This window comes from Balaenoptera borealis (genome assembly GCF_965194805.1).
Source record: "Balaenoptera borealis genome assembly, chromosome: 14".
In the NCBI taxonomy this organism is placed as follows: domain Eukaryota; kingdom Metazoa; phylum Chordata; class Mammalia; order Artiodactyla; family Balaenopteridae; genus Balaenoptera; species Balaenoptera borealis.
Window position 1 is genome coordinate 83916245 of NC_138875.1, and position 20777 is coordinate 83937021.

Below are 20777 nucleotides of genomic sequence, written 5' to 3' on the forward strand. Positions count from 1 at the left end.
AAAGCAATTCGGTGAAAAAGGTCTCTGGCCCTTTAAAAGCCAGAGGCGGGTAAAACAGAGAGAAAGGAGGCGGGTTAAAGAGCTGACGCGAGAAGCTGCTTGCCTTATTTAAATGAGCGTGCGTAAAGGCTTGCCCTTGTTCCTCGCCACGTTCCTCACTCAGTGCGCGTGCGCTGCCTTAACCCTGAGGCGGCTCTTGGCTCCTCCTGCCTATTTAGGTGGGCAGAGACAGTCGCGTGAGTTCCGTGGACCTGCCTTCTCCCGCCCAATTAACCAGCCCCGCCCCCCTCTTGCACATGCGCGTACTTCGGCACTAGACCAGGAGGTCCGTGAATGGCTCCAGGAGTTGCGCCTGCGCTGTGGACGCCTCTGCCGGAAGTGGGCGGGATCGTGTTCCAAAACCGAAAGGGCGGAGGGAGAAAGCGCGGCAAGTGTGGCTGAATGGAAAGCTGAATTTCGGGACCGCCCAAATACCCAGCTGCGGAATTACGGAACCTAGAAATGTAAGGCCAGAATGTGATCACTGGAACTTAATTTTCGATTTTAGAAAGGTTTTACAAGATTATTCTTTTTCACATGTGTGTTAAATAAAGGTTTTAGGGAGAAAGAATTTTCCCTGTTTTCTTTTTCCCCATGACTTTTTTTTTTTTTTTCTCTCTCCGCCGCACCGCGGGGCTTGTGGGATCTTAGTTCCCCCACTAGGGATGGAACCTGGGTCCCCTGCGGTGGAAGCGCAGACTCCTAATCACTGGACCGCCAGGGAAGTCCCCCCATGAATTCTTATATTCTAAAAGACTTCAGGACTCAATAAGGACACATTTGGGTGCCTATGTGCCAGGTTGAAAACAAGTATTATTTAAAAAAAAAAAAAATAGAGTACACCTCGCCCACATCAAAGTAGGTCCTAGTCAGGATTCCCAGTCAGGAAATCATTAGGAAGAGATGTTGAATAAGAGCCAGAAAAGAAACAAGTCTGCATAGAGGTAAGTGTGATTTTGTGACGCAAAAGTTAGAAATGTTTTGGAAGTCCCCTGTGTCAGTTCATAAACTTGATTCCTTGTGGAAAACGTGTTATATTTTTTATATGTACGTTGTGCTGGATACTGGAGATTCAAAGATGAATATAATCCAGCCCCTGCCCTTGACGAGTTCACACTCAGAAAGGAAGGACAGCAGGGTTCAGGGATACGAATACCCCGGGGAAGGTCCTGGAGGTAAGCATGATAGTGTAGTGACTCCGGCCACTGTCTTGACCAAAGTGGAAGGATGGCCTCACACAACATGGGAGATCGTGTTGAACGCCCTATGAACAGAGTGGGGTAGACTGGGAGTGAGGATGTCCAGATGCCAGGCTGAGGAAGGTTGGCTCCAAATCCAGTGGCCAGGAACCACTGTGTTTTCTTGAACTTGCCCTGCTGGCAGGGAATGAGGCAGAAGGTGACTTTTTGACCACAGTGATTGGTTGAATAGGGAGAAGTTGGGAAAACTCTAACAAAGTCTCAACCTGGCAGGCAGTAAAACCTCCCAAACTGCCAAGTTATGAATTCTAATTAAGGATGCAAACCATGAAAAGGAAAGGAAAGGTGATTCTTGGGTATCCTTAGGAAGTTGCTCAGACACTTACTGGGCTTTTCTCGTTTGGGTAGACACCTTCTCTTTAAACTGTTTTCTCCTTGAGACATAGCATCTTAGAAGGGTCCCAAGCCAAGAATGGACCTGCCGTGAAAGGAATGAACTGTTTCATAGGTACCTCATAAAGAACAGAAAAATAATGAAAATGGCAAACAAGGAAACCCTTAAATGGACTCAAAATACACCAGTTAGTACAACCCTCCTCACAGGGGAGTCACACAGGGCCTCTTGCTCAGAAGTGCCTTGTGCTTGGCTTAATGTTCTGCTGTCACTGTTTTGAAATTCTTAATAATTTTTATTTATTTTATTTATTTATTTATTATTTTTGGCTGCATTGGATTTTCGTTTTTGCGCGCCGGCTTTCTCTAGTTGCGGCGAGCGGGGGCTGCTCCTCGTTGCGGTGCACGGGCTTCCCACTGCGGTGGCTTTCTTGTTGCAGAGCACGGGCTCTAGGCGCTCAGGCTTCAGTAATTGTGGCATGCGGGCTCAGTAGTTGTGGCTTGCGGGCTCTAGAGCTCAGGCCCAGTAGTTGTGGCGCACGGGCTTAGTTGCTCCGCTGCATGTGGGATCTTCCCAGCCCAGGGCTCGAACCCATGTCCCCTGCATTGGCAGGCGGATTCTTAACCACTGCACCACCAGGGAAGGCCCTACGTTATTTTTTAAACTTAATACTTTAGTTGTTTTCTGCTTAAAAGTAATTCATGCTCAAATGATTATCCCCCAAATCAGGATAGTGGTTACCTTAGGGGAAGGGAGGGAGAAGGTTAGGATCAGGGAAGAGGGGTCTGGGGTTATCTAAGGTGATGGCAATGTCTTCTTTTTGTTGTTGTTGTTGGCAATGTCTTATTCTTGACCTGGGTCTTAGTCACACAGATTCTCTTTATGATTACTATTTAAACTGTACATATACAATTTATGCATGTTTCTGTATACATTATATGTCACCATAAAAAGGTAATAGTCTCATTGTTGAAAACGTCAAAAGCAAATTTTTTTTTTTAACTAAAGATGAAGAATGTTGACATATTTCCACCACCCCAGCTCTGTGAGTAATAGTTTTTCAGGTGAAAGAAAAAAGGCTATTTGTGAATAAATCTTTTGTTGATTTTTGCCTTTTGTTGGAAGAAAAAGAAATTCTGTGAAGTTGCCAGCAGGTGGCGCAATTAAATAAGATTTAGTCTTTCAGGCTCAAAAGCAAACCAAACCAAAACCAAAAAGCAGCCAACACTTCCCCTGGTGACTGGAAAACATTTTGGTGAATTTCCCACTACCTACAATCTTCCTCCAATATCCACCATTATACAAAAGAACCTGGTAAATATGGCTTCATTAGGGAACTGTCAGACCTAATTCTTCAAATGCATCGAAGACACTGGATGTTTTCTCCCTGTTGCTTGATAGAGGGCCTCCAAAATAACAGGGCTGGCTGGGACCCAGGATATAGGGCTTTTTGTGTCTGCAACAAATGAGGACAGCAAAGATGTCTAATAATAAATACATTCCTCTAATTTTCTTAGATGGCTTTTGAGACGACTTAAGAAGTGTTCAGTTTCTAAATCTTTATCAAGCACTTCCTTCCACTCACATCTCTTTGATAACAGCCACTGGAGGTTGGGTAAGTTTTCACATAAGAAAAAAAGACGTTTTAATCTGGACACCAAGCCAAAGAAAGAGATCAACGTGCTTATCCTTCTCATTAAGATACACTTATTTGGGGGACTTCCCTGGTGGTCTAGTGGTTAAGATGCCGCGCTCCCAATGCAGGGGGCCGGGGTTCAATCCCTGGTCAGGGAACTAGATCCCGCACGCCGCAACTAAGACCTGGTGCAGCCAAATAAATAAATAAATAATTTTAAAAATAAAAGATTTATTTGGGGCAACGTTGGCCTCAGGACTGGGGACAGGATGGTGGTGGCCATGGGAGATTGGTTACATATGAGGAGGAATGATCAGATAAGTAAATATATTAAGGATGACAGGAGCCAGGTTTCCCACTGCTGGAGAGGGGAATAGTGAATCTGGAAAGGGACAAACTAGAATGAACTCTGTGGATTGGAATTGGATATTGGTGTGAAGTCATGGTTTTCAATATTTATAAATAGAGTTATAAATAGAGGTGTAAATGTGTACATATATACATGCATAATATATAAATACAGTCCCTAGATCTGTCCTCAGAGAGAAGAGAATAGTGACATCCCGTAGTGATGAACACACACATCTAATACCCAGAACTTGGTTTCTAGGGAATTTCCTGGTGGTCCAGTGGGTAGGACTCCACGCTTTCACTGCCAAGGGCCTGGGTTCAATCCCTGGTCAGGGAACTAAGATCCTGCATGGCTCAGCCAAAAACAAAAAACAAAACAAAACAAACTTGGTGGGACTTCCCCTGGTGGTCCAGCAGTTAAGACTCTGCGCTCCCATTGCAGGGGGCCTAGGTTTGATCCCTGGTCAGGGACCTAGATCCCGCATGCCACAACTAAGACCTGGCGCAGCCAAATAAATAAATATATTAATTAAAAAAACCAACTTGGTTTCTAAATGCCATTCTCCACTGGAAGGAACCAGGAATGCTTACCTGGTTCGAGCCCCGGTCTGGGAAGATCAGGAGTAATGTATCAGTGTTAATTTCTTGATTTTGATGATTGTACTTTGGTTGATTAGGAGAATGTTCTTTATTGTGGGAAATGCCCACTAAAGTATTCAGGAGTGATGGGGTGAACTGGATGAGCAATCTACGCTGAATGGGTTTGAAAAATAAGTTATTTGTACTGTACTTGCAACTTTCCTTTAAGTTTGAGATTTTCTGGATAAGTTAAAAAGTATATATATATAAATCAACACACAGAATGGGAAAAATAGGGACTTCCCTGGTGGTGCAGTGGTTAAGAATCCGCCTGCCAATGCAGGGGACACGGGTTCAATCCCTGGTCCGGGAAGATCCCACATGCCACGGAGCAACTAAGCCCGTGCACCACAGCTACTGAGCCTGCACTCTAGAGACCACGAGCCACAACTACTGAGCCCATGTGCCACAACTATTGAAGCCTGCGCGCCTAGAGCCCAAGCTCTGCAACAAGAGAAGCTGCTGCAGTGAGAAGCCTGTGCACCGCAATGAAGAGTAGCCCCCGCTCACCGCAACTAGAGAAAGCCCGCGTGCAGCAACAAAGACCCAGCGCAGCCAAAAATAAATAAAATTAAAAAAAAAAACAAAAAAAAAGTACCCCAGGACTTCCCTGCTGGTCCAGTGAGTGGTTAAGACTCTGCACTCCCAATGCAGGGGGCCCGGGTCTGATCCCTGGTCAGGAAACTAGATCCCACATGCCGCAACTAAGACCCAGCGCGGCCAAATAAATAAATATTTAAAAAGGAAAAAAAAAAAGACTCTGTGCTTCCACTGCAGGGGGCACGGGTTTGATCCCTGGTTGGGGAACTAAAATCCCACATGCTATGCGGCACAGCCAAAAAAAAAAGTATCCCAAAATAAAATGTTTGTTTTTTTAAAACCCAAATATATAACGTTAGTGCTTTCTGGTGCTTACATATCAGGCACTTTACCTATATCATCTCATTTAGTCCTCACAACAATCCTACAGAGCAACCCCCAATTTACAGAGAAGGCGAATTATGTACTCAGGGTCACACATCTGGCAAGTGGCATTGCTGGGATTTGAACTCAGGTCTGTCGACTAGTAAATCACACAGCCCCAGCCAGCCAGGACTTTACAGTCCCAGGTAGGCCCAGTAATGCAAATAACTGAATAAGGACATAAAGGACATTTTGATACCTGGAGAGTAAATATTAAACAAATAAATTTTAATAGATAATACTGTTTACATTATAAACCTGTGAACAGAAAGATAGGGGTTTAAAATTTCTATCAAACACCTGAACAACATTTCAGGAAAAAAGATTATCGGGGGGGGGGGTGGTGTGATGAATTGGGAGATTGGGATTGACATATATACACTAATATGTATAAAATGGATAACTAATAAGAACCTGCTGTATAAAAAATAAAATAAAATTCAAAAATGCAAAAAAAAAAAACAACTGGGTTTAATCTACTGTGTTCAGACTACTTTTAAAACCCTTTTGCCTCTACGTTTTCCCTCTATCAAAACTGCTCTATTTAGTGCCACCAATAAATTTTTGTTGGTTTGTTTTCTTTTAAAAATTACTTTAAATTTTAACAGAAAAAAGAAAATTCCATCAGTTTATATGATGGACTATTTTTTTTTTCACTTGCCCCAATATTATTTATTGGAAGAGAAATTCTTTCAATTCCCTTCTTTCCTTCTTCCCTCCCACCATATGCTGGACTATTTCTGTTATACTAAATTCACCCAATCTCTTTCAGGGTACACGAATGATCATATAACTTTAATCAGTGTATATACATTATTTGGAGCTCTACTTTTTTACTTAACATGCTTTAATGTACCTGTTTAAAGGTATCCATTTAGTTCCCATAATGATTTTTAACAGCCATATAGCATTACATGAAATAGACAGGTTATAGCTTTTTTTTTTTTTCTGTTTTTTAATTTTTTGGCTGCACCTCGTACCGTGCGGGGTCTTAGTTCCCCAACCAGGGATTGAACCCGGGCCACCGCAGTGAAAGCGCTGAGTCCTAACCACTGGACCGCCAGGGAATTCCCAAGACAGACTACAGCTTACTTAACTGTTTCCCTCTTGTGGGGCACTTGGGATGCTTCCAGTGTGTGGCTGACCTGAAAAATGCTGCTATAACCATCTTTGCACAAATTGCTTTTTACAATCTTGGGGACTTTTTTTTTGGGAGGGGGGACTATTTTGAGCAAGGGCGTTTGTGGGAAGCAGACGAAGGAAAAGTCCCTGGAATTTTCACTTCTCCCTGGGCAGCTGCTCTTATTTTAGAATAGGCTCTTGGCATCCTGCAGTGCATAAGTAACACAGCTACCAGTAGCTGGATGAGCTGGGGAAAGTTCTTTCACCTCTCTGTACCTTGAACTCTTGCTATTTCAAGTGTGGTCCTTGGACCAGTAGTATTGGCTGGGAGCCTGTAGAATTACAGAATCTCGGGTCCTTCCTAGAACCTACTGAATCCCAATCTGCATTTTAACAAGATCTCCAGGAGGTGGCTTAAAGCACACTGAAAGCTGGAGAAACCATGCCTTAGAGTACTTACCTGTCGAATAGGGATAATAAAGGTCCTTCCTCATAAGGTCGTCGTGCATTATACATATACATAATGTATTAATACATATACATAAAGTGCATAGAAGAACACCAAGCACATAGTAGGTGCTCTGTGTTCCTTTTTTCTTTGGCCACGCCACGAGGCTTGTGGGATCTTAGTTCCCAGACCAGGGATTGAACCCTAGCCCTGGGCAGTGAAAGCACCAAGTCCTAACTACTGGACCACCAGGGAATTCCCATTTGCTACTCTTATGACTCTCCCCAGCTGACTGAGCAAATTCTGCGGCTGGTAGGTCCCTAAGTAGAGTGCCTTAAAATAAGCAAATAGGAGAGATTTCCCCCTGGTGGTGTGGGGAGGGGGTGGGGGAGGAATCTTGCAATGCACATTCTCACCTATCATGGTCAAAATCCCTAAGAAGAGGCAGATCCAGCCCCAGGAAGCTGATGAGTGAGTCTGAAAGCTCTTTGGGCAGAAACCGGGACAGGGTGGCAGCCAGGTAAGATCTGATACTTCTGGCACCTAAGCAGCTACACTGATGGGGGTGGCCAGCCCGTGCCATCTACAGAAAGGCTTGTGAATAATGCACGTAAAGTCCTGACCCCACAAAGAACGGTCCCTAAGATTTGCAACCTGACCGCTGGCCAGCTTGCAGAGAAGGTACATCTGCCTAGCTCTCCCTGGGGGGCAAGGCCAGCCTCTTCAGCCCAGGATTGAGCGGCTGCAAGCATAGGCAAAGGGGGATCATCTTCCCAAATCCTCTGCTTGGTGACGTTTAATTCATCCTTCAAGGCCCTGGATTTCCTTTTTGATTCTACTAACCCCAATTAAAAACTATTTTCTGCTTTTTCACCAAGTGAGTGATTTATCTGGTTTTGCAAGCTTCATGACACATTGTATCAGGAGTCTCAAGCTCAGCTGTCTCCAGCCTACATGAAGTAGGCTGGGGCAGTACAACTGAGCCTGGAGGGGACTGTGGCAGCTGGCGAGCCTCCTGTGAAGGGGACATGTGTTCCTCTGGTCCAGCCCATTGCCGAGCACGAACATGAGCCCAGTGTGGCCAGGTCTTTTTTTAACAGATTATTTTTAAAATTTATTTATTTATTTATTTATGACTGTGTTGGGTCTTCGTTTCTGTGCGAAGGCTTTCTCTAGTTGTGGCAAGCGGGGGCCACTCTTCATCGCGGTGCGCGGGCCTCTCACTATCTCGGCCTCTCTTTTTGCGGAGCACAGGCTCCAGACGCGCAGGCTCCCGACGCGCAGGCTCAGCAGTTGTGGCTCACGGGCCCAGTTGCTCCGCGGCATGCGGGATGCGGGATGCGGGATGCGGGATCCTCCCAGACCAGGGCTCGAACCCGTGTCCCCTGCATTGGCAGGCAGATTCTCAACCACTGCGCCACCAGGGAAGCCCTGGCCAGGTCTTTCCACTTTTCAAGAGAAAGTAAAAGTCTGGATTTTTATATGAAACTGTCATCTTTTTCTTAATTAAAAAAAATTTACATTTAAAAACTTACATTTAAAACTTCTATATTTAAAAACTTAATTTAAAAACTTCTGTTTATAATCCAGCCAAACTGGAAACATCCCAAAGTTCCCTCAGCTGGTGAACGGATAAACAAATGGATCCATCCATACAATGAAATACACTCAGCAAAGGAAAAAGCAATGAATTACGGAAACATACAATAATCATCTGAATCTCAACTGCATCATGCTGACTTCTGCTGGCCAAGATGCAGTAATATGGACGAGATTTACTTTCTCACCTGAAACAACAAAAAAATGGAGAAAATAAATATGAAATGATGTGTTTTTTCAAGACACTGGACATCAGTCAGTGGAGGACGGTGATCCCTGAGACACAGGAAACAAGTGGGGTTAGCCCTGTGATTGCCCAGCTTATTTTCTTTTTTTTTGGCTGCACCATGCATTATGTGGGATCCTAGTTCTCCAACCAGGAATCGAACCCGCACCCCCTGCATTGGAAGCATGGAGTCTTAACCACTGGACTGCCAGGGAAGTCCCCCAGCTTATTGTCTTGAGAGAGTTTCCAGGCCATGGTACAGGGCAGGGGGACCCCAGGTGGAGCCTGGCAGACCCCCTGAGTTGAGAGGACAGAGCTGAGGGTCCAGGGAAACCAAGGAGGTTAGAATTCTAGAGAGGAGACAGCTGCACATGGAGAATCCAGAGGTCTGCAAAGAGTCCCCTCTAGGATCAGCTGAGCCCTGGTCAACCTGCCCTTGCAAGTACAACTACCGGAGGCCAGGAAAAGAGCTACCTGAAATGACTAGAGGTAAGAGTGTGTGGCACCTACACAGGCCCAGGAATACAGTCTGCTCCTGCACCAGCCAGACTGGAAAACTTCATGATTCGTGGGCACTGGTCTTACCTCAGTAGTGGAGAAAAATTAGCTCCAGACTGAGCACTCTTTTGGTCCCAGGTAAATGTTAAAAGCAAGATTCAGGGCTTCCCTGGTGGCGCAATGGTTAAGAATCCGCCTGCCAATGCAGGGGACACAGGTTCGAGCCCTGATCCGGGAAGTTCCCACGTGCCGCAGAGCAACGAAGCCCGTGCGCCACAACTACTGAGCCTGCGTGCCTAGAGCCCATGCTCTGCAACAAGAGAAGCCACCGCAATGAGAAGCCCACGCACCGCAACGAAGAGTAGCCCCCGCTCACCACAACTAGAGAAAGCCTGCGTGCAGCAACGAAGACCCAACGCAGCCAAAAAAAAAGCAAGATTCAAAAGGATCAAATGGTTTCCAAATAACCACATCCAATATAAAGCTCAAGAATATTTTTTAGAACTACTAAAATACAAAAGGAGGAGGAGGGGGAGGAGGAGAAGGAGAAAAAGGGAGGTGGAAGAAGGCAATAAGGTAGACTTCACAACATCTGACATCCAGTCAACAATAACCAGGCTTGCAAACAAATCCTGTTTCACCCTTTTTGAGAAGTGTTGTTATGGGTTAAATTGTCTCCCAAAAAGATATGTTGAAGCCCCAACCCCCAGAGATGAGAATCATAAATCAAAGTTGGTCATTAATTAGCTGGGAATCTTGAGTAAGTCACGCTCTTTTTCACACCTCAAATAAGAACTGCAAATATTTCTCCGTGTGCTCTTGTGCATTTTCCCCATTCAGAGTTCTCAGAGGGGTCTATGAACCCCAAAAGTTGAGAACCTCTGCAGTAGATGATCTTTAATGTCTATTCCTTCAACAAATATTTATTGAGGGCCTACTGTGTGCTTTAGGGATCCAATGATGACCAAAACAGAGACAAGATCCCTAAGATCTCATGTAGATTATATTATATACCCATGGAGGGAAACATGCAACCAACATGGAGACAAACACTTTCATATAATGGTAAGTTGTATGAAGGAAATAAAGCAGGTGAAATGTAAGTGACTCGGAGGAGGCATGACCCTTTGGGTGTTCAGGAACAGTTTTTTTTTTTTAGAGGTGTTGTTCCAGGTTGAATTTTGTCCCACAGAAAGATATGTTGAAGTTCTAATACTCACTCCCTCAGAATGTGACCTTATTTGGAACTAGGTTTTTGCAGATGTAATTAGTTAAACTGAGATGAGTTCATGCTGGAGTAGGGTGGGCCCTTAATCCAAGGAGACTGGTGTCCTTATAAGAGGAGAGGACACACAGAGACAAGCACGTAGGGAAAGACGCCATGTAAAACAGAGGCAGAGATTGGAGGGGTGCAGCAAGCCAAAGAATGCTGAGGGTTGACCACCACCACCATAAGCTATGAAGAACAAGAGAAGATTCTACTCAGAGTCTCAGAGGGAGTACGATCTTGCTGACTCCTTGATTTCTCACTTCAAGCCTCCAGAACTGTGAGAGAATACATTTCTGTTGTTCAAGCCACCCAGTTTGTGGTACTTAACCCAGTTTGTAATTAGGGCAGCCCTAGGAAACTAATACAGGTGTCATTTGAACTAAGGCTAGAATGATGAGAAAAAGGCAAGCATATGAAGATTTAGAGGGAAGAATATTCCATGCAAGGGCAGGAAGAAAAAACAAACAAAAACCGTGGCTGGAGAGTACTTATCGAGAGGGATGAGATAGGAGATGTGACTCGAAAACTAGGCAGGGATAGATCTTGCAGGACCACGCCCGGGAGGTGAGGGAATTTAGATTCAATTAGCATTGAGGTGGTTGTGTCATTTGAGCGACAGAAACAGCTGTCAAGAGAGTCACCTAGAGTCTTAGAAGGCAGGATCTAGGATGTATTGGCTTAAGTAAATAATGACCATGTGAGATGACAGGGCGCTCTCTGCGCTTCCCCGCCCTGCCCGGCGACCTTGCTGGATGGTGAACGTCAGTTCTGGCATTTCAGGCCGTCGTTGGCTTTGGCTCAGTTAAGGCAATGCTCCCTCCCCGCAATCTCCCTTCTACCTCCCGACCCCAGACACCCCCAATACACACAATCTGAGTAAAATAAGCTCTACAAATGCGGTTTGCGGACAAGTTCCCCACCCAAATTAGGCGAGAGAGATTCTGGAGGCGCAGAAGCATTCCCAAGGTGAGGGCAGCAGTAGACCCTACCAAGTGCTGCAAAGCTTCAGCAATCCCCCGGCAGGCGCCCGGCACGCGAGGGCGGAGCCGGGGCGGAGCGTGCGCATGCGCAGGGCCTGACTCCCGGCGAGGGGTGGGGCGGGCACCAGGGCCGGGGCTGTGACGTCAGGTGCGCGCGTGGCTCCCGCTGCGCAGGAACAGCTGGTGCCTCGGAAGGCGGCCGGCGAGCGGACAGGCGTGGGGTGCTGGTGGCCGGCCGCGCCACGCTGCAGGAGCAACCGCCGCCGCCTCGCACCACTGCACCATGGCCAGCCAACTGGAGCGTTGTGAGCGCGAGTGGCACGAGCTGGAGGGAGAATTCCAGGAACTGCAGGTAGGACCGGGCCACCTAGTCCTGAAACTGCTACCTGATGTGCAGGGTATTCCCCTTCCTGCTTGCCCAGCCCGGGCGGTAGGAACCATTAGGGCCCAGAGGTTGCCCCTGGCTAGGCCCTGGGGGCTGGTGGTTCGCGCGGGCCAGCCCCGTCCCATCTCCCAGTATTTCAGTTCTTCATCCCCTTGGGGCGCCGAGTCGAAGCTCCCCATTTCCCCCGCCCTCGCGCCGGCTCTTTGCTCCGCGCACCTCCTTCGCTGCAGAAAGTTGGTCTGTGGCGTCTGAGGGGAAGTTCCAGGCGTGTCCCTGTGGGGGAGGCCGGAGGGGACAGGTATGTTTGGGGACTCAAAGAGAAAGCCCAGCGCCCGCCTCCTCAGGGGTCTCCCGGACCCCGCCGCCGCCCTCCAGCTTTCGGCAGCGCCACTCCTCCTTTGCTCTGGCGGGCCAGCCCTGTCCTCTGCGCTCCAGAGAGACGTGCTTGGGAGCCGTTCACCTTGAACCCGTAGACTTTGCTTAGCGGTTAGAGACCCCTGTTCTCAGTCTTTGGGGCTCCTCTGTCTGTGCCCGCCTCTCCGACGCTGCTGCAGGCCGAGTTTGGCGTTGTGGATGACATCTGTCACTTGTGACAGCTGGGCTGCCTCCTTTAGTGATAGACGCTGCTCCCAGCCCTCACCCATTTGGCCCAGAGCCTTACACTGGGTGGGGTGAGGGCGGGTGTAAGAGGCCCCTCGAGAGAAGGGCATTGCCGCTGCGCGGGCCTGGCAGGGAGAGTTGTTTCTGACAGGAGGTTCGCACAGGCCTCAGCTACCTACCTTGGTGACTAAAGACGCCTCAGGAAACCTTAGGGTTGGCCAGGAGGGATGCCTGGACCATTTTTGGAGATGAGGCTGTCCCCTCCCGAGCTACCGGCTTGTGTCTGTTTTCTCCAGAGTTGGGCTCTGTTTGCCTTAAATCACATGGAACACTCCAGCCCGCTCCTTCCTGTGCTCAGCTGGAGCAATGACATTTTCTCTGTCCATGTAGCTCTTGTCTGCAGTTTGGTTGGCCTCTTACTGTGTCCAGAGGAGGGGAGGGGAGATTGGCAAGGGTGTCTGTGATGGGTCTTTCTAGATATGATGTCGTAGGTCCAGATGAATAGAGAGAGGGTTGCTGGAGAGACTGAGCAGGAAGGCGGGTGCTTTTTGAGGCACGAGCACAGAGTAAGGTTCCAGAACCAGAAGGGTACTTTTTCTTGGCCTGTCCAGCATGTGTGGGTTTGTGCCCTTTCCTTCAGGCCCAGGGCTTAGGGCCCACTCAGTTCCCAGGGGACCCTTCTGGCTCCACTGCCATCGAGAAGACTCAGCTATTTCTTAACGCTTTGTCCTGCTAGGCTCTCAGGTCATGTCCAGCTGTGGAACCATGGAGGGTATTAGGGTCGGGAGTGGGAGGAGAGTTTTGCTGTGTGGAGCTTTTGTTGTTCATAATTCCTTTCCCTGGCCCTGCTTTAGACTAGGAGGAGGAGGAGTCTTAACACTTCAGAGCTGTGCAATTAATGCAATTAACAGCAATTAGATAGCTAGTCTTGGCAGGAGGAGGCTGTAAAGGAGACGTTTGATTTGTTGTTATGTTATTACTTGGTGTCTCTGGGGCTCAGGTGTGTGAGGGACAGAGAGGAATTGGGAATTAACCCTGGATTTTGTCCCCTGGTGCACAGCAAGGGTTGTAGAAAGGCTGACCGGGTGGAAACCGTGATGTCCCTTGCTCACGTCTTCGGCAGTGGGGGAACTGGACTGGACTAGGTCTGACTTCTCACCGCCCCCCCCAACCCCCATAATAAATGTGAGAGCTCTGAACTCCTGAGATGAAAGTCTCTGGAAATACGCATATAATAAGTAGGGTATATGTTGTCATTATGTATGTGTTGGGTGGACTTTCAGATATGAGACATTTGTTGGGGAACAGGGAGGTCACAACAGGTGGGCAGGTGGGTGAGGTTAACAATAGGAAGGGTCTTTTTTTTTCCATCAGAAAATTCCACCCTATCTTAATTTGCCTATATCTGCCTCAGAATCTGAGATTTGTGGGTTTCATGTTCATATCTCTCTGATTCTGTCTTTCTTGGGATGATGTATAATATCTCTGTGTTTTACCTCTTCTTCCCTTTTTCCAGTGAAGGGAGGAAAGAGGAAATCTAATTTCAGATCCTAGGGGATTTGAAAGGTATTTGGAATTCCTCCCCACCCCTAAAAAGTCCTAATCTCTGGGACTTTCTAGAGGAAAGGATCTGTTTTCTTTTGCCTGTGATTTGCATCTGCCAGGGCCTCTCTGGACTCAGGGGCAAGGTCGAGTCACCGCGAGGACTTTGGTTTTGCCTGGTTGCGGTTTCGGCCGTGCCGGTGAATTGCGCATCAGTCTGAGACCAGTGCGTGTTTGGCCCTGTGGCCTGTGGTGTGACCACAGAAGGTCACTTACAGATGTGGTGGCAGGTGATTTAATGAGCATTTCCTGTCTTGCCTCTCTGGAAACCTGACCTCGTCCCTCTGCACCCAGGAAGGAGGTGGCCCGAAGAGGCCTTTCCCTAACCCTGACCTCACAGAAATGCAGGGGCCTGGTAGGCCATTGTAAGATTTTTGGCTTTTGTTACCAATGAACCGGGCATCCCTCTGGCTGCTGTGTATAGAATAGACATGAGACGGACAGGGTGGAAGCAGGAAGATAAGTATTATTTTATTAAAACCCTATTAAAAAAAAAACCCCCAAAAAACCCCTGTGAAATAGATCCTGTTATACCCATCTTACAGAGTGAAAAATATACCCCAAATCACACGGCTTATGAGTACTGGATTCAGGATTCAAACCCAGGCGTTGAACATCAGAGTCTATACTCTATTTTTTTTTTTTTTAATTTTTATCAGAGTACAGCTGATTTACAATGTTGTGTTAGTTTCAGGTGTACAGCAAAGTGAATCAGTTATACATATATGTATATCCACTCTTTTTTTTTTTTTTTTAAGATTCCTTTCCCATATAGGCTGTTACAGAGTATTGAGTAGAGTTCCCTGTGCTATATAGCAGGTTCTTATTAGTTATCTATTTTATATATAGTAGTGTGTATATGTCAGTCCCAGTCTCCCAATTTATCCCTCCCCCCCCATCCCCTGGTAACCGTAAGTTTGTTTTCTATATCTGTGACAGAGTCTGTATACTCTTAACCACTACCCAAGGCAGGTCTGTGCCCTGGGTACTCTTTTGTTTCTCTCCCATCTTGCATTGCCTTCTGGGCCTCTTTCCCTAGAAGTGGATTGTACGGAAAGAACTCCAGACAGGGAGTCAGGATTCCTAGGTTCAGGCCTGAACTCTGCCACTGTCTAGCATCTGACCTTTAGCAAGCCGCCTCTCTGAGCTTTTCTTTATCTAGAAAACAAAGCCTGACAATAATAGCAGCAACGATAAGAGCTGACTGTATGATACATGGATTATTCCATTTAATCTGAACGACAGCCTGGCTTTATAGATGAGAGTGAGGCTAAGAGATGTTAAGTAACTTGAAACTCGAGGAGCCAGAATTTGAACCCAGGCCTGCTGTATTCATCAGATACTTTTTGGGTTCCTAACACAGTGGGCTCCAACAGTATCCTGAGACCCTTGGCTCTAGAAGGAAACTTTTGGACTTGTGGGAGCTCATTTCATTTGTACGGTGCTTTAACATGATGCGTTAGTAAGGATTCTTAGTAGTAAGTGGCAGAAACCCAGTTGAACCAGCTTTAAGCCAAAAAACAAACAAAAAAAATGTTTGATTGGCTCATGTAGTGGGAAGTCCAGTGGGAAATGGCTTCAGGCAAGGCTGGATCCAGGTGCTTCAATGATGTCTATATGTGTGAGTATGTGTATGTTTCCTCTATGTCAGCTTCATTCTCAACAGTCTCTCCCATGTTGTGGCAAAGATGAGCATTGGCAGCCTCAGGCTGATACCTACCAGTTCAGCAAACCTCAGAACAGAGCATCTTCTCTCCTGTAATTCTAGCAGGAGTCCCAGGGCTAACTCTCGTTGGCCCGACTTGGGTCATGTGATTATCCCTTACTTAACCAGACCCTGTGGCACTAATTGGCTGGGTCTTGGTTAACATGTCTCCCCTGGAGCCCAGGACTGGGATAAGTGCTGTTCAAACCACATGAAATAAGAGTGGTGGAGGGGTGGTCCCATGAAGGAAAATCAAAATACTGGTAGTAAAAAAAAAACAAACAGAGAAGGATGCTGGACAGGTATCTTTTTAGGGGTAATAGAAACAGTCTAAATCTGTGCCTCACAAACTGTGTTAAGGCACCTCCAAGGAGCTGCAGCAAGCTCACAGGAGCACTGTGGGATAATTTAAATTTTCAAGGGAAACACAATATCTGTCATTAAAAAGAATGTTTCACACATCTTTTTAATGATGTCGTATCTTTGTGAAGTTGGGTTTTTGGGGCTGATTAAAATCAAATACTATGTGAAAATCAATTTAGAACAAGAAATGAGGATGACAGTGTCCAATCTATTCCCAAGGTTTGAGAATTTGTGCAGAGCCCGACAGGCACACACATCCGTAAATAATTTTGGTTACTTCTGAATGAAATAAAAATACTTTTTTCAATTTCTGTGTATTCTTTTTTTCCCAAGAGGCTACTAAGTTGGTAGGACATAAATACTTTTCAATTATTTGGCTTAAGGACTCTGTGAAAAGTTTACTGAGACACTAAGGGTGTGGTGAACCAACAAAGTTTGGGAACCTTTGTTTTATGTCATGATTGTGGTGGTGGTTACACAACTATATGTATTTGCCAAAATTCATTATGTACCCCTGAAAATTGGTGAATTCATATGTAAATTCTACCTGTAAAGCTGATTTTAAAAAACCAGTACATGCCTGTTACATATATCTCATCCCCTAGCTCTTCCACAACTGAGGAAACTAAGAAGTGGCAGACTCTGGACATGAAGGCAGTCTGACTCTCAAGCCTAATCACTTAACCATTATGTTATCCTGTCTTCCAAATGCCTGACATGCATGCTGATGCCCTCACTTACTGCTCCTACAACAGACATTACTAGTCGATCCTGGCACATGACTCAGAATCTTTCCCAGTATAGAATTGATACAGTTTAGGTGAAGTCAACTTGCCATCTTTGGTAGTGTTTCCATGGCATACTGAGTCTTAGTTCAGTATATTCAGCATTCAGAAATCTTTATTTGATGTTGATTCCTTGGAAGGAGAACTATATAAGTGCAGTCTCTTGAAAACTTAGCACCAGCCACACCTGTAAGTGACCACATTTTAGTGGTGGCCATGGCTCTGTTGCAGTCTGCTGGGTTGCCCACCAACTTGCAATGCTCCTAGACCAGGGCCCTGTCTGAAAATGGCATATGATTCCTTTGCTGGCAATTCTTTCTTTCTTTCTTTCTTTCTTTCTTTTTAATTTTTGGCTGCACCGCGTGGCTTGCAGGACCTTAGTTCCCCGACCAGGGATAGAACCCTTGCCCCCTGCAGGGTTCGGACTCCTAAGTGTGGACTCCTAAGTGCGGACTCCTAACCACTGGACCTCCAGGGAATTCTTGATTGCCGGCAGTTCTTGCAATAAACGTTGACTCAGGAGTTGTGACTCAGCCAAGTTGTGTTAAAAGGGCATCTCTAGATGTTTCACAGCTGTGCTGGGACCTGGACTCATTAACCTCATCTTCCCACTGGGGCAGAGTTTGGGGCCTCAGAGGACAGGAGAGGCGGCAGATCTCCAAATCTTACAGCAGAAACTCAATTGTTTGTGTCTCCCATACCTGGTATAAAAGGATGGTAATCAGACATGTAGGAAAGGAGCTATGGGTATCTCAGCTTACAGAGCCAATGTTAGTGTCTGTCTGTCTCTCTCTGATCTATTCTACATTTTTATAAGTAATACATATCCGCATAGTTAAAAACTCAAATAGGAGATATGTATAAGAATTCTGTAACAGCTGAAAACTGGACACCTAACTGTCCGTCAGAATGGATAATTCCACTGAACATCCATAGAGTGTGGTATGAAGATCAGAATGAATAAACTAGAGCTATATGTGTCAACATGGATAAATGTTTTAAAAAGAAAAGCAACATTGGGAGGAGATATGGGGATATATGTATATGTATAGCTGATTCACTTTGTTATAAAGCAGAAACTAACACACCCTCGTAAAGCAATTATACTCCAATAAAGATGTTAAAAAAAAAAACACCAAAACCTCAAAAAAACAAAAAACCAGCAACATTGAGTGAAAAGTTGCCAAGGGGTATGTATAGTATGACATGTATAATAAAGTTAAAAGCATTCAAAACAGCACTATGTTTTGCTTACTGACACATGTCTATGTAGTACAAATATAAAGACTTGCAAGGGAGTGATATGGGCCAGATTCAGTAGAGTGGAGATTTGGGCAGGGCCCTGGCAGGAAGCAAATGACTCTTCTGAATGGGTGTCACTGAAAAGAGTCTAAGGAAGGAACTATTTACAGAGGTGTGGCAGTTTAAAGACGAGGTCCCTGGAGCTGGAACCAGTCCTCATCCTAAAGGGGCAGAGGGAAGGGGCAGTCACCAGAGCTTGTTGCAGGGAAAGGGGAGCTGCAGAACAGGAGCTGCAGAGGTCGAAAGCTGTAGCAAAGCAGGGAGGAGGCAGGAGGAACCAATACCCCAGCCTCTCTCTCCTCCCGCTCTCCAGCCTTCTGTCCTGGCATCCCATTGGCTAGGTAGGAGGCAGGGCAAGGGAGCCTGGGAGATGCAGTCCATAGAGGTCAACCTCCCAGGGCACAGAGAAAGACAGAATTGATCTGGGGTGGGCGTGGGGGTGGACATAACCAGCACAGAGGTTCCCCTCTTTGGGGGCAGCAGATGGGAATACCACGTAGAAAGAGTACATAGGGCCTTTCAACTCTTTGTGCCCTATTATTTCTTAAACTGAGGGTGAGAATATGGGTATTAATGTTATATTTGTTTTCTGTTATATGATTTTCTGTCTTTTTCAATATGCCTGAAATATTTCATAATAAAATGAGCAGGAGACCAAAAAGTAACCTAACAGTACCAAAAAGCTTATTAAATAAAATAGTCTCGGGCTTCCCTGGTGGCGCAGTGGTTAAGAATCTGCCTACCAATGCAAGGGACACGGGTTCGAGCCCTGGTCTGGGAAGATCCCACATGCCGCAGAGCAACTAAGCCCGTGCGCCACTACTACTGAGCCTGCGTTCTAGAGCCCACGAGCCACAACTACTGAGCCCACGTGCCACAACTACTGAAGTCCACGCGCCTAGAGCCCATGCTCTGCAGCAAGAGAAGCCACCGGCTGCGCACTGCAATGAAGAGTAGCCCCCACTCGCTGCAACTAGAGAAAGCCCGCACACAGCAACAAAGACCCAACGCAGCCAAAAATAAATAAATAAATAAATAAATAAAAATAGTCTCAGTCATTTATGTGGTTATGACCATGCAAATATCATTTACTGAAGAATCGAGTAGTGTATGATGCTTGCATTTTCTCAGAGATTTTTTTTTTTAATTAATTAATTTATTTACTTATTTTTAGCTGCGTTGGGTCTTTGTTGCTGTGCGCGGGCTTTCTCTAGTTGCGGTGAGCGGGGGCTACTCTTTATTGCGGTGCGTGGGCTTCTCATTGCGGTGGCTTCCCTTTGTTGCAGAGCAGGGTCTCTAGGCGCGTGGACTTCAGTAGTTCTGGCACGTGGGCTCAGTAGTTGTGGCTTGAGGGCTCTAGAGCGCAGGCTTAGTAGTTGTGGCGCACGGGCTTAGTTGCTCTGCAGCATGTGGCATCTTCCCAGGCCAGGGCTCGAATCCATGTCCCCTGCATTGGCAGGCAGATTCTTAACCACTGCGCCATCAGGGAAGTCCAGCATTTGATTCTTTACTGACAGTATTTACCTTATAACTATACTCTTTCCCCCTGCCTCCAAAGCTCCATCTTTAGATATTTTATCGTGTGTCTCTTTGTTTTAAATAGATCTTTATTGGAGTATAATTGCTTCACAGTACTGTGTTAGTTTCTGTTGTATAACAAAGTGAATCAGCCATATGCATACATATGTCCCCATATCCCCTCCTTCTTGAACCTCCCTCCCATCCTCCCTATTCCACCCCTCTAGGTCATCGCAAAGCACTGAGCTGATCTCCCTGTGATATGCTGCTGCTTCCCACTAGCTATCTGTTTTGCATTTGGTAGTGTATATATGTCAGTGCTACTCTCTCACTTCATCCCAGCTTACCCATCCCCCTCCCTGTGTCCTCAAGTCCATTCTCTACATCTGCGTCTTTATTCCTGTCCTGCCTCTAGGTTCTTCAGAACCTTTTTTTTTTTTAGATTCCATATATGTGTGTTAGCATATGGTATTTGTTTTTCTCTTTCTTCTGACTTACTTCATTCCGTATAATAGACTTTATATCCATCCACCTCACTACAAATAACTCAATTTCATTTCTTTTTATGGCTAGTAATATTCCATTGTATATATGTGCCACATCTTCTTTATCCATTCATCTGTTGATGGACACTTAGGTTGCTTCCATGTCCTGGCTATTGTAAATAGAACTGCAATGAACATTGTGGCACATGACTCTTTTTGAATTATGGTTTTCTCAGGGTATATGCCCAATAATGGGATTGCTGGGTCATATGATAGTTCTATTTTTAGTTTTTTAAGGAGAAATGCAAATCAAAACTACAATGAGGTATCACCTCACGCCAGTCAGAATGGCCATTATCAAAAAATCTAGAAACAATAAATGCTGGAGAGGGTGTGCTGGAAAGGGAACCCTCCTGCACTGTTGGAATGTAAATTGATACAGCCACTATGGAGAACAGTATGGAGGTTCCTTAAGTGTGTCTCTTTCCTTTGCTTGGTCTTGAACTGGATAGTTGGGGGGTTGGGACTTGCTTCGGGCAGCAGAATAGAGTCCTTTCTTCCATAGCTGCTTGTCTGCTTTGGTGCCCCCAGCACTCTGGGTTATTTTTGGAGGTAGCAACTTGAAGTGGGAGTCAATCACGTTTAATAAGCTGGTACTCCTGGCACTG

General features: G+C 45.9%; 1 protein-coding gene and 1 long non-coding RNA gene across 4 annotated transcripts in view; one reads left to right on the forward strand and one right to left on the reverse strand.

Moving 5' to 3' along the window:
- Positions 1-8131: 8131 nt before the first annotated feature.
- Positions 8132-11501, reverse strand: LOC309611482. Its single transcript, XR_014234548.1, has 3 exons — positions 11374-11501; positions 8497-8578; positions 8132-8239 (listed from the first exon to the last, which is right to left on the reverse strand). It is a non-coding gene; the product is annotated as an uncharacterized lncRNA (long non-coding RNA).
- Positions 11502-11521: 20 nt separating this feature from the next.
- The window catches only part of TMEM120B (transmembrane protein 120B), a 47680-nt gene continuing 38424 nt past the window's right edge, over positions 11522-20777 (forward strand). For 2 of the 3 annotated variants that reach the window (XM_082355995.1, XM_082355997.1), the window contains exon 1: positions 11524-11716. In XM_082355995.1, the coding sequence (XP_082212121.1) occupies positions 11648-11716 (69 nt within the window). In that variant the 5' untranslated portion in view covers positions 11524-11647. Of the gene's footprint in view, positions 11717-20777 lie in introns of all 3 variants that reach the window. The other variant, XM_082355996.1, reaches the window with a different exon arrangement.